Genomic DNA, 20,029 nt, shown 5'->3' with positions numbered 1-20,029 from the left:
GATGGAGTCCTGTCTTCCAGCTTTGTCCAAACAATAGTGGGCTGCAAAGGTATGGAGAGAACTCCAGGTTGCAGCTTTGCAGATGTCAGGAAGCGGCACCGATCGAAGGTGTGCCACTGACGTCGCCATGGCCCTCACAGAGTGTGCTTTCACACGGTCTTGAAAAGGAATGCCAGCTTGCTGATAGCAAAAAGAAATGCAGTCCGCCAACCAGGAGGAAAGAGCCTGCTTACCCACAGGATGTCCTAACTTGTTAGGATGGAAAGAGACAAATAATTGAGTGCTCTTCCTGTGAGCAACTGTACGGTCTAGATAAAAAGCTAGAGCTCGTTTGCAGTCTAGAGTATGCAGAGTCTGTTCCCCGGAGTTGGAGTGGGGCCTGGGAAAAAAGATAGGTAGTATGATGGATTGATTAATATGAAACTCAGAAACTACCTTAGGTAAAAATTTAGGGTGAGTGCGGAGTACCGCCCGGTCCTGCAGGAGCTTAGTGTAAGGCGGATAGGTAACTAGGGCCTGCAATTCACTAACCCTGCGAGCTGAAGTGATAGCCAAAAGGAATAACACTTTCCATGTGAGATACTTTAATTCACAGGAGTGCAGAGGTTCGAAAGGAGGTTTCATTAGACGACCAAGAACCAGGTTAAGGTCCCAAGATGGGGCCGGAGGACGTAAGGGTGGCTTCAGATGGAGCAAGCCTTTAAGAAAACGGGTTGTACTGAAATAGGGACACCCTGTACACCTTTATGGAAGGCGGCTACCGCACTGACATGCATCCTAATGGAAGAGGTCTTTAGACCGGATTCTGATAGGTGCCATAAATAGTCCAAGAACTTAGAGATTGGACAGGAAAGGGGATCAAGGGATTGAGAAGTGCACCATGATGTGTACCTTTTCCATTTATATGAATAGGATCTTCTGGTAGAGGGCTTTCGTGAAGCTATCAGGACACGAGAAACCGAATCCGAAAGGTTAAAAGGCTGAAGGACTAACCTTTCAACATCCATGCCGTCAGGGACAAGGCTTGGAGGTTGGGATGGAGGAGGCATCCGTTGTTTTGAGTGAGCAGATGCGGATCCGTTCCCAGAGGGATGTGCCTGCGGATGGAGAGATCCTGGAGTATGGGAAACCACACTTGGCGTGGCCAGTGGGGTGCTATCAGGATTCATGGTTCCTCCGTCCTGGCGTAGCTTCACGAGAGTCCTTGACAGAAGAGGAAGTGGAGGGAATGCATAAAGCAGACCTGTCGTCCACTTGAGGGAGAAGGCATCTCTCGGCTGAAAGTGTTGGCTCCGAATGAGAGAGCAGTAATCGTCCACTTTGTGGTTCTGAGGGGACGCAAAGAGGTCTATGCGGGGAAAACCCCACTTGTGAAACAGAGAGGTCACTACCAGAGGATCGAGTGACCACTCGTGTGGCTTGAAGACACGGCTCAGCTGGTCTGCCAATACATTGTCTACTCCCGGCAGGTAAGTGGCCCTGAGGTACATAGAGTGGGAGAGGGCTTCCGCCCAGATCTGCGCAGCTTCCTGACACAGAAGGAAGGAGCCTGTGCCTCCCTGCTTGTTTATGTACCACATGGCCACTTGGTTGTCCGTCTGGATTAAGATTATCTGATGGAATAGATGATCTTTGAAAGTTCGGAGTGCATAGCGGATTGCGCGAAGTTCCAGGAAATTTATCTGGTGTTCGGCTTCCTCTTTGGACCATAACCCTTGGGTTTGTAATTCGTCCACATGGGCTCCCCAACCGATGTGAGAAGCGTCGGTGGTTAGGATTACTTGCGGATCCGGTGGAAGAAAAGGTAAGCCCTGAAGGAGGTTGACCTGAGTTGTCCACCAGGTTAAGGATAGGCGCAGGGCCTGTGTGACTGTGACTATGGAGGACAGAGGCTGAAAAGCTTGAATCCATTGGTGTCGTAGAGTCCATTGTGTTACTCTCATGGCTAGTCGGGTCATGGGAGTGACTTGAACAGAGGATGCCATTTGTCCTAGGAGAATGAGGAACTGGCGAGCCGTGGCAGTGTTTTGAGACTGGAGCTGGCGAGCCAGGGATATTAGGGTGTGGACCCTCTGAAGAGGAAGGTAAGCCTTTGCCTGCAAGGTGTCCAAGTCTGCTCCAATGAAGGATAAGGTTTGAGACGGGACTAAGCAAGATTTCTCGTAATTGACAAGAAACCCTAAGGAAAGGAGTGTTTGAATTGTCAATTTTAGGGAGGATTGAGCTATGTGTTGGGAGGAGGCCCTGATTAGCCAATCGTCCAGGTAGGGGTAGACGTGGACACCTTCCTTCCTTAGGAATGCTGCTACCACTACGAGACATTTGGTAAAGACTCGTGGGGCAGAAGCCAGACCGAAAGGTAGGACACGGTATTGATAATGGTCGTGGCCTACAAGAAACCGCAGATATTTGCGATGGGATTGTGTGATCGCAATGTGGGTATAAGCGTCCTTGAGGTCGAGAGAGCACAGCCAATCCCCCTTTTGCAACAGAGGGAGCAAGGCGCCCAGGGTTACCATCTTGAACTTTTCTTTTTGCAGATACTTGTTGAGGGCCCGAAGGTCCAGAATTGGACGTAGCCCCCCTGATTTCTTTGGTATTAGGAAGTATCTGGAATAGAATCCTTTCCCTTGTTGACAAGGAGGGACGGGTTCTATAGCATTTGATTGTAGAAGAAGGGATACTTCTTGATGTAATTGAGTGAAATGGCTGGTTAGACTCCATGCCTGAAGGGGCGGGGAGTCTGGCGGAAGTGTTATGAAGTTTAGGTGGTAACCCTGTGCGATAATTGCTAGCACCCACTGATCTGAGGTGATCTGTTTCCAACGGTGTAAGAAGTGGAACAGTCGACCCCCCACAGGGATGTGTGGAAGAGGGAGATGGCATGTGCTCAATACAGGGAAGTCAAAGACCCGCCGTAGGCCCAGGAGGTGGGGCTACAGTAGGTCTTTGCTTTCTTGGCTGACGAGGCTGAGGCCTGTTAGAGGACCGTGCAGGACGAGCCCTAGTTGACGGAGGGTAGTAGCGACGTGGTCGAAAGAATGACTTCTTAGAGTCCTTCTTTTGCGGTTGCTTGGAGGTCACCTCAGGTGGGACAGATGAGAGTTGTTTCAACGTCTCATGGTGGTCTTTTAACTCCGCCACAATCTGTTGAATTTGCTCTCCAAACAAATTGTCGCCTAAGCAGGGCAAATCAGCAAGACGATCTTGGACTTCTGGGCGAAGGTTGGATGACTTTAACCAAGCCCAACGTCTGGCTGAGATGGCTGTGGCTGAAACCTTCGTGGAAGCATCGAATATGTCATAGGCAGTCCTAATCTCGTGCTTCCCAGCCTCAAATCCCTTGTGAAGAAGGGCTTGAAGCTGTGGTTGGTATTGGTCCGGCAACGTGTCAGCATAGTCTTGCATCTGCTTAAAGATGGCTCTGTTGTATTGAGTCATGTAAAGTTGATATGAAGCTATGCGTGAAATCAACGTAGCTCCATGATACACTTTCCGTCCTACACTATCCAGGAACTTGTTGTCCCTGGTAGGTGGGGTAGAAGAGTGCGGCTTAAGACGCTTGGCCTTCTTCTGCGCGGACTCAACCACAACAGAGCGATGATCCAGTTGAGGCTTTTGGAAACCTGGTGCTGACTGGACAAGGTATGTGGAGTCAGCTTTCTTGTTAACTGGTGACACCGATGAAGGAGATTCCCAGTTTTTCTTGAGCAGATCCAAAAACACCTGGTGTATAGGGATGGAAGCGATGATTTTTGGAGCATCCAGAAATTGAAGTAGTTCCATCATCTGGTGTCTATCATCAGCTTCAGATTGTAGTTGAAAAGGTACAACTTCTGACATTTCTTTCACAAAATTAATGAAAGATAGATCCTCAGGAGGAGATCTTTTTCTACTCTCTGTAGGAGATGGTGGCGAAGGCAGATCTGTGTCAGAAGAGGTATCATCATCATCACCCCAGGTATCATAGGGATCATGTGTGGCTTGTAGCCCTGATGGACCTGGCTGAGGCTCTGAAGGCATCGATGGAAACCGAGGTGGAATCGGTGCAGTAGGTGGAACCAGAAATGGCATCGATGGCTTCGGTGCTGCCGATGGAATCGGTGCCTGGCGCGGAATCGATGGAGCCGAAGGATAAATCGGTGGAGATATACCAGAAGGTACCGATGGAACTACCCCGGAAGGGGGAATTCGAAACGGTGTTTCTCCTGCCGATGAGAAACCAGTCGGAGACGGTGGTGTTGTCGATGGCACTGGAATCACCGATGGAAGGGCCGTCACGAGTGCCTCCATGCGGCTCAGTAGCGGTGCTAGCGCTTGTATCAACGGCTCGGTGGTCGGTTCCCTCCTCGGTGGCGAAGCCGGTGCCGGTGTCGGTGCCGGGGGCGGCACTGGAACCGGTGCCGGAGACGGTGCCGATGGAGGTTGTAATTTCTTCATCGCTTTCTCGATGGCCTCCTGGACCAGCCGGTCCAGTTCTGCCCAGAGACCAGGGGTAACCATACCCGGCTCGACGGGAGAGGGAGGCTGAGGCAGGGCCGGAGGGACCACCGTAACCGGTGGGATCACGGCCCCCACACCCCGAGAGGGTGAGGGTTTCCTCGATGCCGGCGAACGAGACGTGGAGGGCATCCGGTCTGTTCGCGGCTTCTTTGTCGGAGGCTCGGCTTGAGCAGAGGTCGATGGCTGTGGATCCTCGACAGGCCGAGACTTATGCCGTCGATGGCGGTGCTTTTCTTTCCGATCCCCTCGCCCATCCGGGGAAGGGACGGGAGTCGACGGCCGAGAAGCGATCGATGGCGGACGGTCACCGGAGGGTTGACGATGATGGTACAACTTCGACGGTGCCGGTTCCGATGACGTCGATGCTATCGATGGCGTTGGGGTTGGTGCATGGAAGAGGAGCCCCATCTTCTCCATCCTGGCTTTGCGACCCTAGGGTGTCATTAAGGCACATTTGGTGCAAGTCAGGACATCATGCCCACTACCCAAACACATTACACAAACCCTGTGGGGGTCTGTGATGGACATAGTCCGGGTACAATCCGGACAACGACGGAACCCCGTTGCCATGGCTGAAAGCCAAAATTTAGGCTGGGGATCGGTAAGTGCCCACAGGCCTCGAGGGCCAAAATCGACGGCAGTCGATGGAAGAAGGCAAAAAACTTACCGGGTTCCGTAAGATGACTAAAAAATTTGTCGAAGGGAGACCCCTGAGGGGCAAATTTTCTTAGGAAATTAATTTCCAAATTCCTGTCAGGAACGTGGTTAGAGAGCTCCTTTCACCGCGTGGCAACTGCTGCGTGGAAAAAAGAAGACTGAAGGGAGACCCCTGCTGGCTGCAGGGTCAGTGCCTTGCTGGGCATGCCCAGTAGGGGCCAGTCAAAGTTCTGTTTAAACTTTGACAGAAGTTTTCCGTGGTGGGCTCCATCCTCGATGTCACCCATTTGTGAGGACAACCATCCTGCTTGTCCTGTGAGAATTATCTTTACAAATCAATCACCCTAATACACAAATCCATCCATCATCAACTCCAACTCTACCTCGAAATCCCCTTCAAACTACACTCCTCCAACAGACCAATCAGAGATATTCACAAAGGTACTCTGAATTTCCCCCCAACTAAAGCCACACGCCTTTCCTCGACCAAAGACAGAGCGTTTTCAATAGCAGGACCATCCATTTGGAATAACATCCCTTCAAGCCTCAGATTAGAACCCTGCCTCTTAACGTTCAGGAAAAAACTCAAGACGTGGCTCTTTCACCAAGCCTTCTCCGATCCTCCAGACAATCACTAGTCGCCGTTCACTCTCTCCTGGACGAATGGTCTTTTTTACCTCTCAAAGATAGACTCTGGCACTTCCAGGTTAAAGCACCTTATGCTTTAACCCATAATTCTTTTGTATTATGTTACTATTACTTCCTGCCTTTACGCTATTTAAGCTTCCAAGTTTCTACTCCTTGTTAAATGTAACTTTGCCTTATCCACCCTATTGTTAATTACTTTATTTATTGCTTCAGTTATACCCTTGTTCTATGTAAACCAATCCGATATGGTTATTACTATGAAGGTCGGTATAAAAAGTGTTAAATAAATAAATAAATCTTTAGCCATTAAAGAAATTTAAAAAAAATCCTTTAACAAGCAGCCATGCCCTTTTGTCCTGGTGTAGGTAGTGGAACATCCTCTTCAGATGGTAGAATGGAATCCTGCATATCTTCTGAGATCTACAAAATTTGAATTGGAGTCCAGTTCAGAGATGGGAATCTAGCATCTCCAGATGTAGGCCATTAATTTTGTTGGTGTAAATGCTTTGATAACTGGTGGGGGAAGGGGACTCATATCCCCTTCTGCCCCTAACAAAAAATTCTCGGTAGGCCAGCATATAGTTGCATTGGAAGCACTGCAGCATATCAATTGAGTAGCCTCTTGCAATGGTTTATTGGCTAAAAGTGTCAAGGATGGATACACTTTGCATTCTGGCATTCATGCATCAAGGACTTAAGCATTGACAGTGCTGATGCATTGATGTGCATGCAGACAATGCCAAAACTGTACTTTTTATGCACTAAACTCTGCAAAGTGACATTTTTTTTCTTTAATACATCCCTCTTGATTTGGCTCCAAGTATTCAGCCTGTTCCACCAAAGGGGGAAATATTTTTGAGGAGCTCCTGCTCAACTCAATTCTCAGGGAGGCAGACTATCCTGTGCTTCAGGAAGAGGACCACTATGGCTTCTCTGAGACCTATGCAGTTTCTCCATTTTCCAGGGCCTCAACTTTTGGGAGTAAGGGGATATCCTGCTTCAATCTAACAGTTGGCTTGATCATTGTCCAGTCCCAGAAAGAAAAAGCACAGGTCAAGTTCATAGGTAATAGAACATCTTCCTACCACAAATGCTGTCCTTAAAACCACAAAGAGTGGCCTTTTTTCTTGCCTGATAGAAAAAATTTTGAGTAGCACTGAAAAGGGCTAATGGGGCTGCTGAGGCAGACAGGCAACTGAAAATTAGAGAGAAAGGTATAGCAAGTGTTGCTTACCTGTAACAGGTGTTCTCACAGGACAGCAGGATGTTAGTCTTCACATATGGGTGACATCCCAGGATGGAGCCCAATCACGGAACACTTTTGTCAAAGTTTCTAGAACTTTGACTGGCACCTACTGGGCATGCCCAACATGGCACTAACCCTGCAGCCAGCAGGGGTCCCCCTTCAGTCTTGTTTAAAAGCTACAGGAAGTGCCTAAAAATAAAATAAGAAACGTAATAAACCCAACACCGCGGGGTGGCAGGCGGGTTTCGTGAGGACTAACATCCTGCGGTCCTGTGAGAACACCTGTTACAGGTAAGCAACACTTGCTTTCTCACAGGACAAGCAGGATGGTAGTCCTCACATATGGGTGAGTACAGAGCTGAGGATGTCCGAGTATGCACCAAATGTACCCAGGTGTGCAAAGGCACCAAGACTGGGGTGGAATTTGGCGGAGGGCATCCTGAACACTAACGGGCAGGCGGAAGGGTGTTGGTACTTCAAGTTGTAAATAGGTTGCGCAAGACAGACTGGCCGTAGATGGAATCTTGTCTTCTGGCTTTGTCTAAGCAATAATGGGCTGTAAAGGTATGGAGAGAACTCCAGGTGGCAGCCCTGCAAATGTCAGGAAGCAGCACCGAGCGTAGGTGTGCTACTGAATTTGCCATGGCCCTCAGAGTGTGCTTTAATACGGTCCTGAAGTGGAACCCCGCTTGCTGATAGCAAAAGGATATGCAGTCCGCTAACCAGGGGGAGAGAGTCTGCTTACCCACAGGCTGCCCCAATTTGATGGAATGGAAAGAGACAAACAACTGAATGCTCTTCCTGTGGACAGCTGTATGGTCTAGGTAGAACGCTAGAGCCCGTTTACAGTCAAGGGTATGCAGAGCCTGTTCTCCTGGCTTGGAATGGGGCCAGGGAAAAAAGGTAGGTAGTATAATGGATTGATTGAGATGAAACTCCGATACTACCTTAGGCAAGAACTTAGGGTGATTGCGGAGTCCTTCCCGGTTCTGCAGAAGTTTAGTGTAAGGCGGATAGGTAACTAGAGCCTGTAACTCACTAACTCTGTGAGCCAAAGTGATTGCCAAAAGGAAAATCACTTTCCATGTGAGATAGCGAAGATCACAGGATTGAAGAGGCTCGAATGGTGGTTTCATGAGCCGACCCAAAACCAGGCTGAGGTCCCAAGAAGGGGCCGGAGTACACAGCGGAGGCTTGAGGTGAAGCAAGCCCTTCAGAAAACGTGTTACAAGGGGCTGTACTGAAATAGGAATGTCCCCCGATACCTTTATGGAAGGCGGCTACCGCACTGACATGCATTCTGATGGAGGAAGTTTTTAGACCAGATTCTGACAAGTGCCAGAGGTAGTCTAGAAACTTCAAGGTATGACAGGTAAAGGGGTCAAGGGACTGAGAAGAGCACCATGACTTAAACCTGTTCCATTTGTAAGAGTAGGATTTTCTCGTGGAAGGCTTCCGTGAAGCAATCAGGACATGGGGAACTGATTCCCGTTGCTGAAGAATTAACTTTTCAACATTCAAGCTGTCAGGGACAAGGCTTGAAGATTGGGGTGGCGTAGGCACCCGTCATTTTGAGTGATCAGAAGCGGGTCCTTTCCCAAGGGAATGTGCCTGCGAATGGAGAGATCCTTAAGTATTGGAAACCGCATTTGGCGTGGCCAGTGAGGTGCTATCAGAATCATAGTTCCCTTGTCCTGACGTAACTTCACGAGAGTCTTTGAGAGAAGTGGAAGTGGAGGGAATGCATATAGGAGACCGGTCGCCCATGAGAGGGAGAACGCATTTCGTGGCTGATAGTGTTGGCTGCGAGTGAGAGAGCAAATGTTCTCTACTTTGCAGTTTTGCAGCAACGCAAAGAGGTCTATACGAGGGTAACCCCATTGTTGGAAGATTGAGTCCACCACTGAGGGGTTGAGAGACCACTCGTGTGGTTGAAAGGTGCGACTCAGCTTGTCTGCCAACACATTGTCCACTCCCGGCAAGTAGGTGGCCCTGAGGTACATCGAGTGGGAGAAGGCCTCCGACCATATCTGCGCAGCTTCCTGGCACAGAAGGTAGGAGCTGGTCCCTCCCTGTTTGTTGATGTACCACATGGCCACCTGGTTGGCCGTCTGAATCAGGATGATAGAAACATAGAAACATAGAAATGATGGCAGAAGAAGACCGAATGGCCCATCCAGTCTGCCCAGCAAGCTTCACACATTTTTTCTCTCATACTTATCTGTTTCTCTTAGCTCTTTGTTCTATTCCCCTTCCACCCCCACCATTAATGTAGAGAGCAGTGATGGAGCTGCATCCAAGTGAAATATCTAGCTTGATTAGTTAGGGGTAGTAGGGGTAGTAACCGCCGTGATAAGCAAGCTACACCCATGCTTATTTGTTTTACCTAGACTATGTTGTACAGCCCTTGTTGGTTGTTTTTTCTTCTCCCCTGCCGTTGAAGCAGGGAGCCATGCTGGATATGCATTGAAAGTGAAGTATCAGGCACATATGGTTTGGGGTAGTAACCGCCGTAACAAGCCAGCTACTCCTCGCTTTGTGATTGCAAATCCTTTTTTTCTTTACCCCTGTCGTTGCGTGAAGCATCAGGTTTTTTTTTTTGTTTTTGTTTTTTTTTCCCCTGCTGTTGAAGCAGAGAGCTATGCTGGAAATGCGTGATGTAGCAGTCTTTCTCCCATGCCTTTGAAGCAGAGAGCCATGCTGGATATGCATGGAAAGTGAAGTATCAGGCACATTTGGTTTGGGGTAGTAACCGCCGTAACAAGCCAGCTACTCCCCGCTTTGTGAGTGCGAACCCTTTTTCTTCTCCCTTGCCGTTGAAGCAGAAAGCTCTGCTGGATGTGTGAAGTATCAGTTATTCTTCTCCCCTGTCGTTGAAGCAGAGAGCTATGCTGTATATGCATTGAAAGTGAAGTATCAGGCATATTTGGTTTGGGGTAGTAACCGCCGTAACAAGCCAGCTACTCCCCTCTTTGTGAGTGCAAATCCTTTTTTCCATTTCCTCTTGCTGTTGAAGCTTAGAGCGATGTTGGAGTCACAGTAAGCATGTGTATGTTTATTAAATAAGGGTATTGTGTCCAGGCAGTAGCCACCATTCTGGCGAGTCACCCACTCTTCATTGGTCTTCATTGATCTGATTGGACAGGCGATCCTGAAATACCCTGAGAGCACATCTGATTGCTCATAGCTCCAGGAAATTGATTTGGTGTTTGGCTTCCTCTGGAGACCAAGATCCTTGTGTCTGCAGTTCGGCCACATGGGCTCCCAAGCCGAGGTTGGGGAGCCCATGGAGCCTGGAAGGCAAGCCTTGGAGAAGATTGATTTTTCCACCAGGCTAGAGACTGACAGAGTGAGTCTGTGACATGGTCGACAGGGGCTGAATGGATTGAGTCCATTGTGACCTTAAGAGTCCACTGCATGACTCTCATGGCCAAGCGGGCCATTGGGTAACCTGAACTGAGGACGCCATATGTCCCAGCAGGATGAGGAAGTGGCGAGCAGTCGTGCGGTGCTGAGACTGCAGCTGATGTGTGAAAGAGTGAGAGCTCGCTGTCGAGGTAGAAAAGCTTTTGCTTGTAAGGTGTCCAAGTCTGCCCCTATGAATGATAAAGTTTGAGATGGAACTAAGAAGGATTTGTCGTAGTTGATGAGAAATCCTAGCGAAATCAGGGTGTGTAAGGTAAGATGTAGGGACGACAGAGCAGTTTGCTGAGTGGGAGCCCTGATCAACCAATCATCTAGATAAGGGTAGACGTGAACACCTTGAGTCCTGAGGAAGGCTGCAACTACTACTACGAGGCATTTTGTGAAGACTCGAGGTGCAGATGCCAGGCCGAATGGAAGCAGTCGGTACTGATAGTGCTTGGGGCCTACCAGAAATCTCAGGAATCTGCGATGAGAAGGAGTTATTGCAATGTGTGTATGCGTCCTGGAGGTCTAGAGAGCAGAGCCAGTCTCCTCTTTGCAAAAGAGGAAGAAGAGAACCCAAGGTTACCATTTTGAATTTTTCTCAATGCAGGTACTTGTTGAGGGCACGGAGGTCCAGAATTGGACGAACGCCTCCCGATTTTTTGGGGATTAGAAAGTACCGGGAATAGAACCCTAGGCCGTGCTGAGAGCAGGGCACTGGTTCAATTGCTTTGGACTGAAGGAGGAGGGAGACCTCCTGTTCCAGGAGGATAGAGTGGTTGGATGTTCTCTACGTCGGTAGAGGTGGGGAGTCCAGTGGGATGGAGAGGAAGTTCAGATGATAACCTTGGGCGATTATTGCCAGGACCCACTAGTCTGAGGTGATTGAGTGCCACCTGCTGTTGAAATGGTACAATCGACCTCCCACTGGTACGTGAGGCAATGGAAGCTGGCTGCTGCTCTCTATGCAGGAGTCAAAAACCGGAAGCAGGGCCCGGCTGAGGAGCTGCTTGAGGCTTTTGTTTTCGTAGTTGACGAGACTAGGATTTTTGGAAAGGTCTCGTAGAACGAGCTCTAGACGGTGGCGGGTAGAATTTCTTCGGACGGAAGAATGACTTCTTAGTGTCCTTTCAGAGAGGTTGGTTTAAGGAATACTCAGAGGGCATCAGAGAGCTGTCTCAGGGTTTCATGATGGCCCTTGAGTTCCGCCACCGTCCATTGAATCTGCTCGCCAAACAGATTGTCTCTTACACAGGGGCAGGTCGGACAATCTGTCCTGTACTTCAGGGCTAAGGTCTGAAGACTTGAGCCAGGCCCAACTTCTTGCCGAAATAGCAGCTGCAGATACCCTGGTAGCAGTGTCAAAGATATCGTAAGATGATCTTATCTCATGCTTGCCTGCCTCAAAGCCCTTGTTCACTAGGGTTTGAAGTTGTTCTTGGAATTGTTGAGGCAGGGAGTCTGTCAATTCTTGTATCTGCTTAAATAAGATCCTGTTGTATTGGGTCATATAGAGCTGATAAGAGGCGATTCGAGAGATGAGCATTGAGCCTTGGAAGACACGGCGACCAATGGCACCTAGACATTTCTGCTCCTTGCCTGGGGGAAAGGAAGAGTGGGGTTTTGATCTCCTTGCCCTCTTTTGGGCAGATTCTACAACCACAGATTGGTGATCCAACTGAGGTTTTTGAAAACCTGGGACTGACTGTACCAAATAAGTGGTGTCAGCCTTCCTGTTGACTGGAGCAACAGAGCCAGGGTGTTCCCAGTTCTTTTTGAGGAGATCCAGAAGAACCTGGTGAATAGGGATGGAGGTTATTTCCTTGGGCGCATCCAGGAATTGCAACAGCTCCATCATTTGATGCCTGTCATCTTGTTCAGTCTGTAATTGGAAGGGAACCAATTCAGACATCTCCTTCACCAAATTTATGAAGGAAAGGTCCTCCGGAGGAGAACGCTTCCTACTTTCAGTGGGAGAAGGTGATGAAGGCAAGTCATCGGTGTCTGGTGAAGAATCATCAGTCCAGGTATCATAGGGATCAGCACCTGCCTCTCTAGGAATCAGTGAGGGATGGGGCGGTGGAATTCTGAAGGTCCAGGTCTAGGCTCTGAAGGAATCGAAGGAAGAACTGGAGGCACCGATGAAGGCATCGAAGGCACCTGTGCAGGCATCGAGGATATCGATGGAGCCGATGGACACATCGGCATCGATGGCTGAGGCATCGGTAGGAATCCCGATGGAGGGATGCAGAACGGTGTTGCTCCTCCCGATGACAAAGTGGAGAGGGCACCGGAGCCATTGGTGACCCAGGATCCATCGGTGGAAAAGCGGCAGTAAGCACTTCCATCTTCGAGAGCAGCGGTGCCAACACTGCCGGAATTGGGTTGGTGGTCGGTTCCACGATCGGCACTGGTGTCTGTGCTGGAGGAACTTGAGAGTCGATGCATCGCCTTGTCGATGGCCGCCTGAACCATCCGGTCCAGTTCTTCACGGAGACCTGGAGCAATCAGCCCCGGCTCCGGAAGGGGAGAAAGAGGCAGAGGTATAGCCGGAGGGACCACCATTAAAGGCGGAGTCGTGGCTCCTGATACCCATCCGGGTGGGGGTTGCCTCAGTGAACTGGTCGCAGAAAAGATCGGTGCCTTTTGTGGATGGGGTTTTTTCGACGGCGGCTCGGACAATGGCGACGTTGATGATTTCGCTCCCTTGATGGTCCAAGACTTCCGATGTTGATGGCGATGTTTCTCTCTACGATCCCCTCGATCCTCAGGGGGAGTAGAGGTAGTTGAAGGCCGAGAAGTCATCAACGCCGGACGGTCTCTGGCCGGTGGCAGATACTGGCGCAAAGTGGATGGTGCCGGTTCGGACGACGTTGATGCAATATACGGCGTCGGGGTTTGAGCACAGAAGATAAGTTCCATCTTCTCCATTCTGGCCTTGCGACCTTTTGGTGACATTAGGGCACATTTGGTTCAGGTCAGGACATCGTGCTCACATCCAAGAAACATTACACAGACCTTATTGAGGGTCTGTTATGGACATGGTGTGGTTACAGTCCGGGCACCGACGGAACCCCGACGCCATGGCCTTGAAAAATTTGAGCCGCAGTATGGTCGACGGCCAGTAGGCCCAAACTCAACGGGAATCGACCGAAAACGGGTTAAAAAACCCAAAAACCTTACTGGAGAACCTCGGCTTGAAAAAGTTGAAGGAGGGACCCCTGTGGGGTAAGAAAGTTTTCAGTAATTCCGTGAGGAAAATTCTTGACAGGAATCTCTGCGGAGCTCCTTAACTGCGTGGCTAATGCTGCGTGGAAAAAAGAAGACTGAAGGGGGACCCCTGCTGGCTGCAGGGTTAGTGCCATGCTGGGCATGCCCAATAGGTGCCAAAGTTCTAGAAACTTTGACAAAAGTGTTCTGTGATTGGGCTCCATCCTGTGATGTCACCCATATGTGAGGACTACCATCCTGCTTGTCCTGTGAGAAACATCTGTACGGGTGCTCGGATAAAAAAAAAAAAAAAAAAAAAAAAAAAAAAAAAGAGGGCTCACAAGGCATTACCCACAAGGGAATCTCTGCACACTTTCAATAGAGCAAAAACTCTACGAGTTAAAAGAGATATGTTTGGTGCTGCCCGATGACATTACCCAGGTCATAGCTAATTCAGCCTGCTTGTCAACCGAAATTGAATATGCCATTTCTAAAGAGTTTGAATGATTTTGTTCTTAGTTATAACACTCAATACTACTGACATTTTAATGACAATATTAATTTAATATTTTAACAGTTTCAAAAGTCCCATCAAGAACAATAAAAACAAACCAGCCATGTGATTATTGCTCACTGAGGCACAAATATAGCCCTCAGCCTCACCACCAAAACCAGTAATAGGGTGTTCAGCTCCTGATATAATTGTAATTATACTGATAAAATTGAAAGCAAATGTTTTTCTGCACTTATACTTATCAAAAAGGCTGTCCAAGCAAGACAGACTTTACATCACACCTAGGCTGCTACTATTATCCTATATAACCGTAGGTGCTTATTTCTCATTGGAAGAATCATTTTAAGCTTTTCAACATCAAATGTGGGAATTAATAAATGTAAAATACTTTCTAGGGTTTCAAAATAGATAAAGATGTAGTATATTAAACATTAAAAATGTTAATTACCTTGCATAAAAATCTCTTGAACTTTTTGTTCCTTCACCCACGCTTTCACCTCCTCATGAAGCTGGGGGTTGTCCCTGAGAACTGGGTTTAGACTGTCTACTTCGTCCTAAAAACAAAAATAAAAGCACATTAATTCCTGTCACTGGAATTCTTCTAAACAATTACAATAAAGCATTTCATTTAAATTGATTTTGGTAACACAAGAAAAAAAATCTAATCTCACTGACAGCGAAAGATCATGTGAATATGAGAAGCTATGTTATTTTAGACATTTATATTTCTAAGCTTGGCATTCCTGGATTTCCAAACCATTCAAAGGATTAAGGAGCAGTTCTTCAATAGTATCTTGCAAGCAACTGTGTATACATTAGAAGTAGATTATACAAACTTATGCAAGAGATAGGCATGACTCAGAAGCCTATATTCATATTCCTTCAGTGGAACTGGTTTCACTTGTCAACTCATCACTTACTCATGAGCAACAACTATTTTCTAGAAAAGCTACCTAAAAAAGTGTGTACTGCCTTCTCATTTAATTTCTATATCATTTGAAGCATCCAGTTAATTATGAATGCAAACAAAATTACTTTTGTCTGAATAAGATGTGGTGGCATTAATTTAAAAAACAACCAAAAACAAAGCAAAACATTTTTGGCGCTGCAGTTCACAGTCTATGGTTTACACAACCTGCTGAACACAACCTTGCAAAAATTCTTGGGTAACATTCTCTGAAGTCTTATAACATCAATCAGGCTTTTACTGCCACTCCAATGTAATCAAGGAACCTTTATTCCACTCATTGAATAAATCCTGAAATTTTCAATTCCAAAGTAAACCGCATTTCCTCGATCACCATACCGCTTTTTCACTGAAGTCATTTTATACTGCTCACAGAGTCATATTATTTCAGTGGTTCAAAAAATTCATATCCTTCCAGGATTTCTTCATCTTACTACTTTCTCTCCTTCTATCGGCAAGACTTCAGAGAATGTTACCCAAGAACCTTCAAGTTTGAATATAAGGCCAATCCCATGAGGAAACCGAAGGGTGAAACAGGAGCTTCCTGTCGGGACAGCAGTTGAATTGATGCCTAGAAGGGACAGTTATCGAAAGGGATGATAAAAGCATCAAGACGACTTGAAAGAAAAGGTTTTTCTGTGATGTAATAAAGAGAATTTGCAATTAAGTATCAAGGGGACAACAATTGAATTGAGGGCAAACAGGGTATAAAAAGTCCACAGGTGAAAAAACCATTAAGAAAAATAAGGTGAAACATTGTAAAAATAAGGCGAAACATTGTAATTAAAGGGATAGGTTTACACTGTATTGAGTTCTATTGTAAAGGAAACACATTTATGTATATGGTGCTAAGCATAATTTTTAAAGTGTGTTCATATTATGATGTCTAGTTGAATGAATGAGTGGGTGCATGAGAATCTAGGGTGTGTTTTATGTATGTTTTTTGAAATATTGTAAAAACAATTTTTATAAATAAATATATGGAATAAAATATTTAATGTATTTAATGTGATAATACGGGTATATTGTGTGTAATTCTATAACATAGAATACCTGTATTGAACCCAGTGCAGGGAGATATAGTTTCCGTCTAATGGTGTAGTACATCCACCACCTCTCAACAGGCCCCATGCGTTATCAGTTAATAACACCTAAAGTTTCAGTCATTTGCCAGTCCTAATTGCTTATAACCCTTTTAAACTGCATTAAATTGTAATTAAACAAAATTCTTAACAAAAAAACAAATTGTCTCCCAGCACTAACAAAAAATTTATTTAAATCCCTGACAAATATTTAAACAAAAAATTTTGGACAGGGTAAAAATCAGCTAATATCCCTTCCAATCAATTCCGCCAGTGTTCAAAAATACCCACAAGAAAGTTTTACTTACTTTCACATTGAGTAAACAATGTAAAAATCAGCTGGTAACAGACTCAGCCGAAGTTCAAAGTACCCGATATGAGCCCCTTTTCTGTTGAACCACACAGTTTTGGGTGTTGAAGATTTTTGACCTTCCATTTGGGAGGATCTTCAGCGTCTCTTGCCCCTGAAGCAGGCAGAATAAACATCCGAAACATGGGCTCATGTTGGGCACTTTGAACTGCAGTGGAGTCTGTTGGAAGGAATACCAGCTGATTTTTACATTGTTTGCTCAATGTTAAGGTAAGTAAGAGTTTCTTGTATTTTTGAACTTTGGTGGAATTGATTGGAAGGGATATTAGCTGATTTTTACACTATCCAAAATTTTGTTTAAATATTTGTCGGGGATTTAAATACATTTTTTCTTAGTAGTGGGAAACAGTTTTATTTGATAAAAATTGTGTTTAATCACAATTTAATGCAGTTTAAAAGGGGTAATAGCGATTAGGATCGGCAAATAATAAACTAAGTGTTATTAACTGATACAGTGTGGGGCTCATTGCGAGGTGAGAGACAATGGATGTACACCATTAGACACCATTCATTTCAGATGCTGCGTTCCTTGTTTAAGGGTTTTTGTATTCAACTAATAAATACAAAATAGATTTGTTATAGTAATTCTGTTCATATCCTGTTTTTTTTTTTGCATCATTGATTTGAGGAATATCTGCCTTTTCATATTATTTCAACCATTCTACTTTATCCAGGGCTTAATAAGAAACCCAAGAGGAGGAAATTTAGAAATTTTCTTACAGTTTTTTTTAAAGTAACAAACAAGGACTTCCTCTTTAAATTGACGCCTTGTTTTCACTCAGGGGTAGATTTTAAAAGGGTTACACGCATAAGTTATGCGCGTAACCCTTTAACCCACCCCCCCCCCCCCCCCCGTGCGTGCCGAGCCTATTTTGCATAGGCTTGGCGGTGCGAGCAAGCCCCAGGATGTGCGCAAGTCCCGGGGCTTTGCTGGGGGGGGGGGGGGGGGGGGTGTCGGGGCGGCGTGACCTTTGGGGCATTCCGGGGGCCTGGTTCCAGCCCGGGAGAGTTTCGGGGGCGTGACCGAGGCCTCCGAAATCGCTCCTGGGTCGGGAAACCGCGTGGCAGCGGCCGACTGGCGAGCGCGAGCTACGCCTGCCCCAGGCAGGCATAACTTTCATGATAAAGGTAGGGGGGTGTAGATAGGGCTGGGGGGGGTGGGTTAGATAGGGGAAGATGGGGGGAGGCCGAAGGAAAGTTCCCTCCGAGGCCACTCCGATTTCAGAGTGGTCTCGGAGGGAACGGGCAGCGCACACAGGACTCGGAGCGCGCAAGGTGCACAAATGTGCACCCCCTTACGCGCGCCGACCCCGTATCTTATAAAATCCGGCGTACTTTTCTAAAATCTACCCCTCAGGTGCAAGCAGTTATTTTACCCACAAGTGCTAGGATAAAAATCACTATTTACCTCATGCTGTGATCAGCGACAAACATTAACACACTTAACAGAAAACAGAAGAGCCTTCAAGTTCTGAATTATTTCCTTCCTCCTTCTCCCCATTCAGGTCCACAAGAGAACACCGAACCTAGTGGTAACACTGCCTTGCTTTCCCATCATTGATCCAGTCTACAAGCCTTTCTGGCCTGTAGTTTACCAACAAAAACTAGATTGTGTCATCCACAAGTTAAACCACTTAGAAGTTTGAACAGGTTTATTATATTTTGATATGTTTTAATCTTAAGAAAAACTCTAGACCATAACATGCAAACTTTTATGTGAAAAGTAATCTGATACCAACTGGCATGCCACTAACAGTTTAATTTGAAAATTGAACTATTTTCAGCATATGGATTTCTAAGAAGTGTTTTAGATACATGCAAAGCTAAGAAATGAATTTTAATAGGCATGGCAGAAGGGCTGCAAGGAAGAGACAAATCTAGAACCAATTAAAGTTTGCCTTAATGCTAACATTAAGATTTGATGCACTCAAATTCTTTCTGGACGAGAGAGAGAGAGAGAGTGAGGAAAACCCCTGTAAAAGCAGTCATTTGGGTAAAAAGAAAAATAGTCATAGCCTGAAAAAAAAATAATATATATGTGTGTGTGTGTATATATATATATATATATATATATCTGGAGTCAACAGGATGAGGATCCACCACAGATATTACAATTATATTTCTTTACACCACCAATAAATGCCAGTTAACCCAAGCAAATAGTAGTGCCCAGCCTGTAACTGTTGTGAGTAGGAACACAGTGTTGCAGCTGTGCAGCTCTCATTATTTATTCCACATTTAAAACTTGTATGCACTTGTTAAAAATATGAAATATGCAATAATTATTTTTTAATTATTCAAAACCCAAAGAAAATATTAAGAGCTACACCTATCTTTAAACACTACCACATTTTCATACCAAACATACCACATTTTCACTACCACTACCACATTTTCATACCAAACATACCACTACCACATTTTCATACCAAACATACCACATTTTCTACCAAACGCAAATAACATGTTCTCACCTGATGTCAGAGATCTTGGAGCATGGCTTGACAATCATCTAAACCTAAAAAAGTTTGTAAACACTACCACAAAGGACTGCTTTTACAAACTGCAAGTCCTCAAAAAACTTAAACCCCTCCTTTACTTCTCCGACTTCAGGCTAGTACTGCAATCAATCATATTATCTAAGCTCAACTATTGCAACTCCCTTCTGCTAGGTCTACCCACCAACACCATCAAACCATTACAGATGGTACAGAACTCTGCTGCTAGAATTCTTACAAGCTCTAACAAAAAAAGACCATATCACCCCAATCCTCCGTAACCTACATTGACTTCCCATTAAACAAAGGATACTCTATCAAGTACTCACTATCGTCCACAAAGCGACAAACAAACTAGCTCCCATTATGTTAAGCTCTCAACTCCAACCACACACATCTTCTAGACCAATTAGAAGCGCATACAAAGGAACACTGCATGCACCACAAGTAAAATCATCATTAAGCAAATGAGCACTATCTTCAGCAGGCCCCCATCAGTGGAACACGCTCCCCCCAGATCTAAGACTAGAACCCAGTCATCAAGAGTTCAAAAAAAGACTGAAGACCTGGCTTTTCCAACAAGCCTTCCCAGACTCTCAATTCTAGACGGAAAGACTTCCTAAATATGAGGTATCCCCACATTATGGACACCGTACCAAGTCCTACTTTCATGAGTCTGCTACTAGACAACAATCTTTTAGTCCATAAATTCATCATATTTTATTGTATCTATTTTTCAGCATTAATATGTCAATATTTCTACGTTAAATAGTTAAACTGTATATATAATATTTATTTATCACTGTTAAACTATAATATCTATTTATCATAATGTTAATTTGACATCCAGTTATATTGTTACATTGTTCCACTGTTCTTTGTAAAGCCACTCTCTCTGTTGGGCAGTTTATCGTTTTATGTAAACC

General features: G+C 45.9%; 1 protein-coding gene across 6 annotated transcripts in view; it reads right to left on the bottom strand.

Moving 5' to 3' along the window:
* The window catches only part of JMJD1C (jumonji domain containing 1C), a 597,281-nt gene that overhangs the window by 194,085 nt on the left and 383,167 nt on the right, over window positions 1-20,029 (bottom strand). For all 6 annotated transcript variants that reach the window (XR_003857847.1, XM_029609729.1, XM_029609731.1 and 3 more), the window contains one exon: window positions 14,635-14,740. Coding sequence is in view for 5 of the 6 variants with exons in the window: in XM_029609729.1 (XP_029465589.1) it covers window positions 14,635-14,740 (106 nt within the window). In the remaining variant the exon portion in view is untranslated. The remainder of the gene's footprint in view (window positions 1-14,634; window positions 14,741-20,029) is intronic.

The sequence above is a fragment of the Rhinatrema bivittatum genome, chromosome 7 (genome assembly GCF_901001135.1).
Source record: "Rhinatrema bivittatum chromosome 7, aRhiBiv1.1, whole genome shotgun sequence".
Taxonomy (NCBI): Eukaryota; Metazoa; Chordata; class Amphibia; order Gymnophiona; family Rhinatrematidae; genus Rhinatrema; species Rhinatrema bivittatum.
This window is presented reverse-complemented; position numbering and strand designations above follow the sequence as displayed.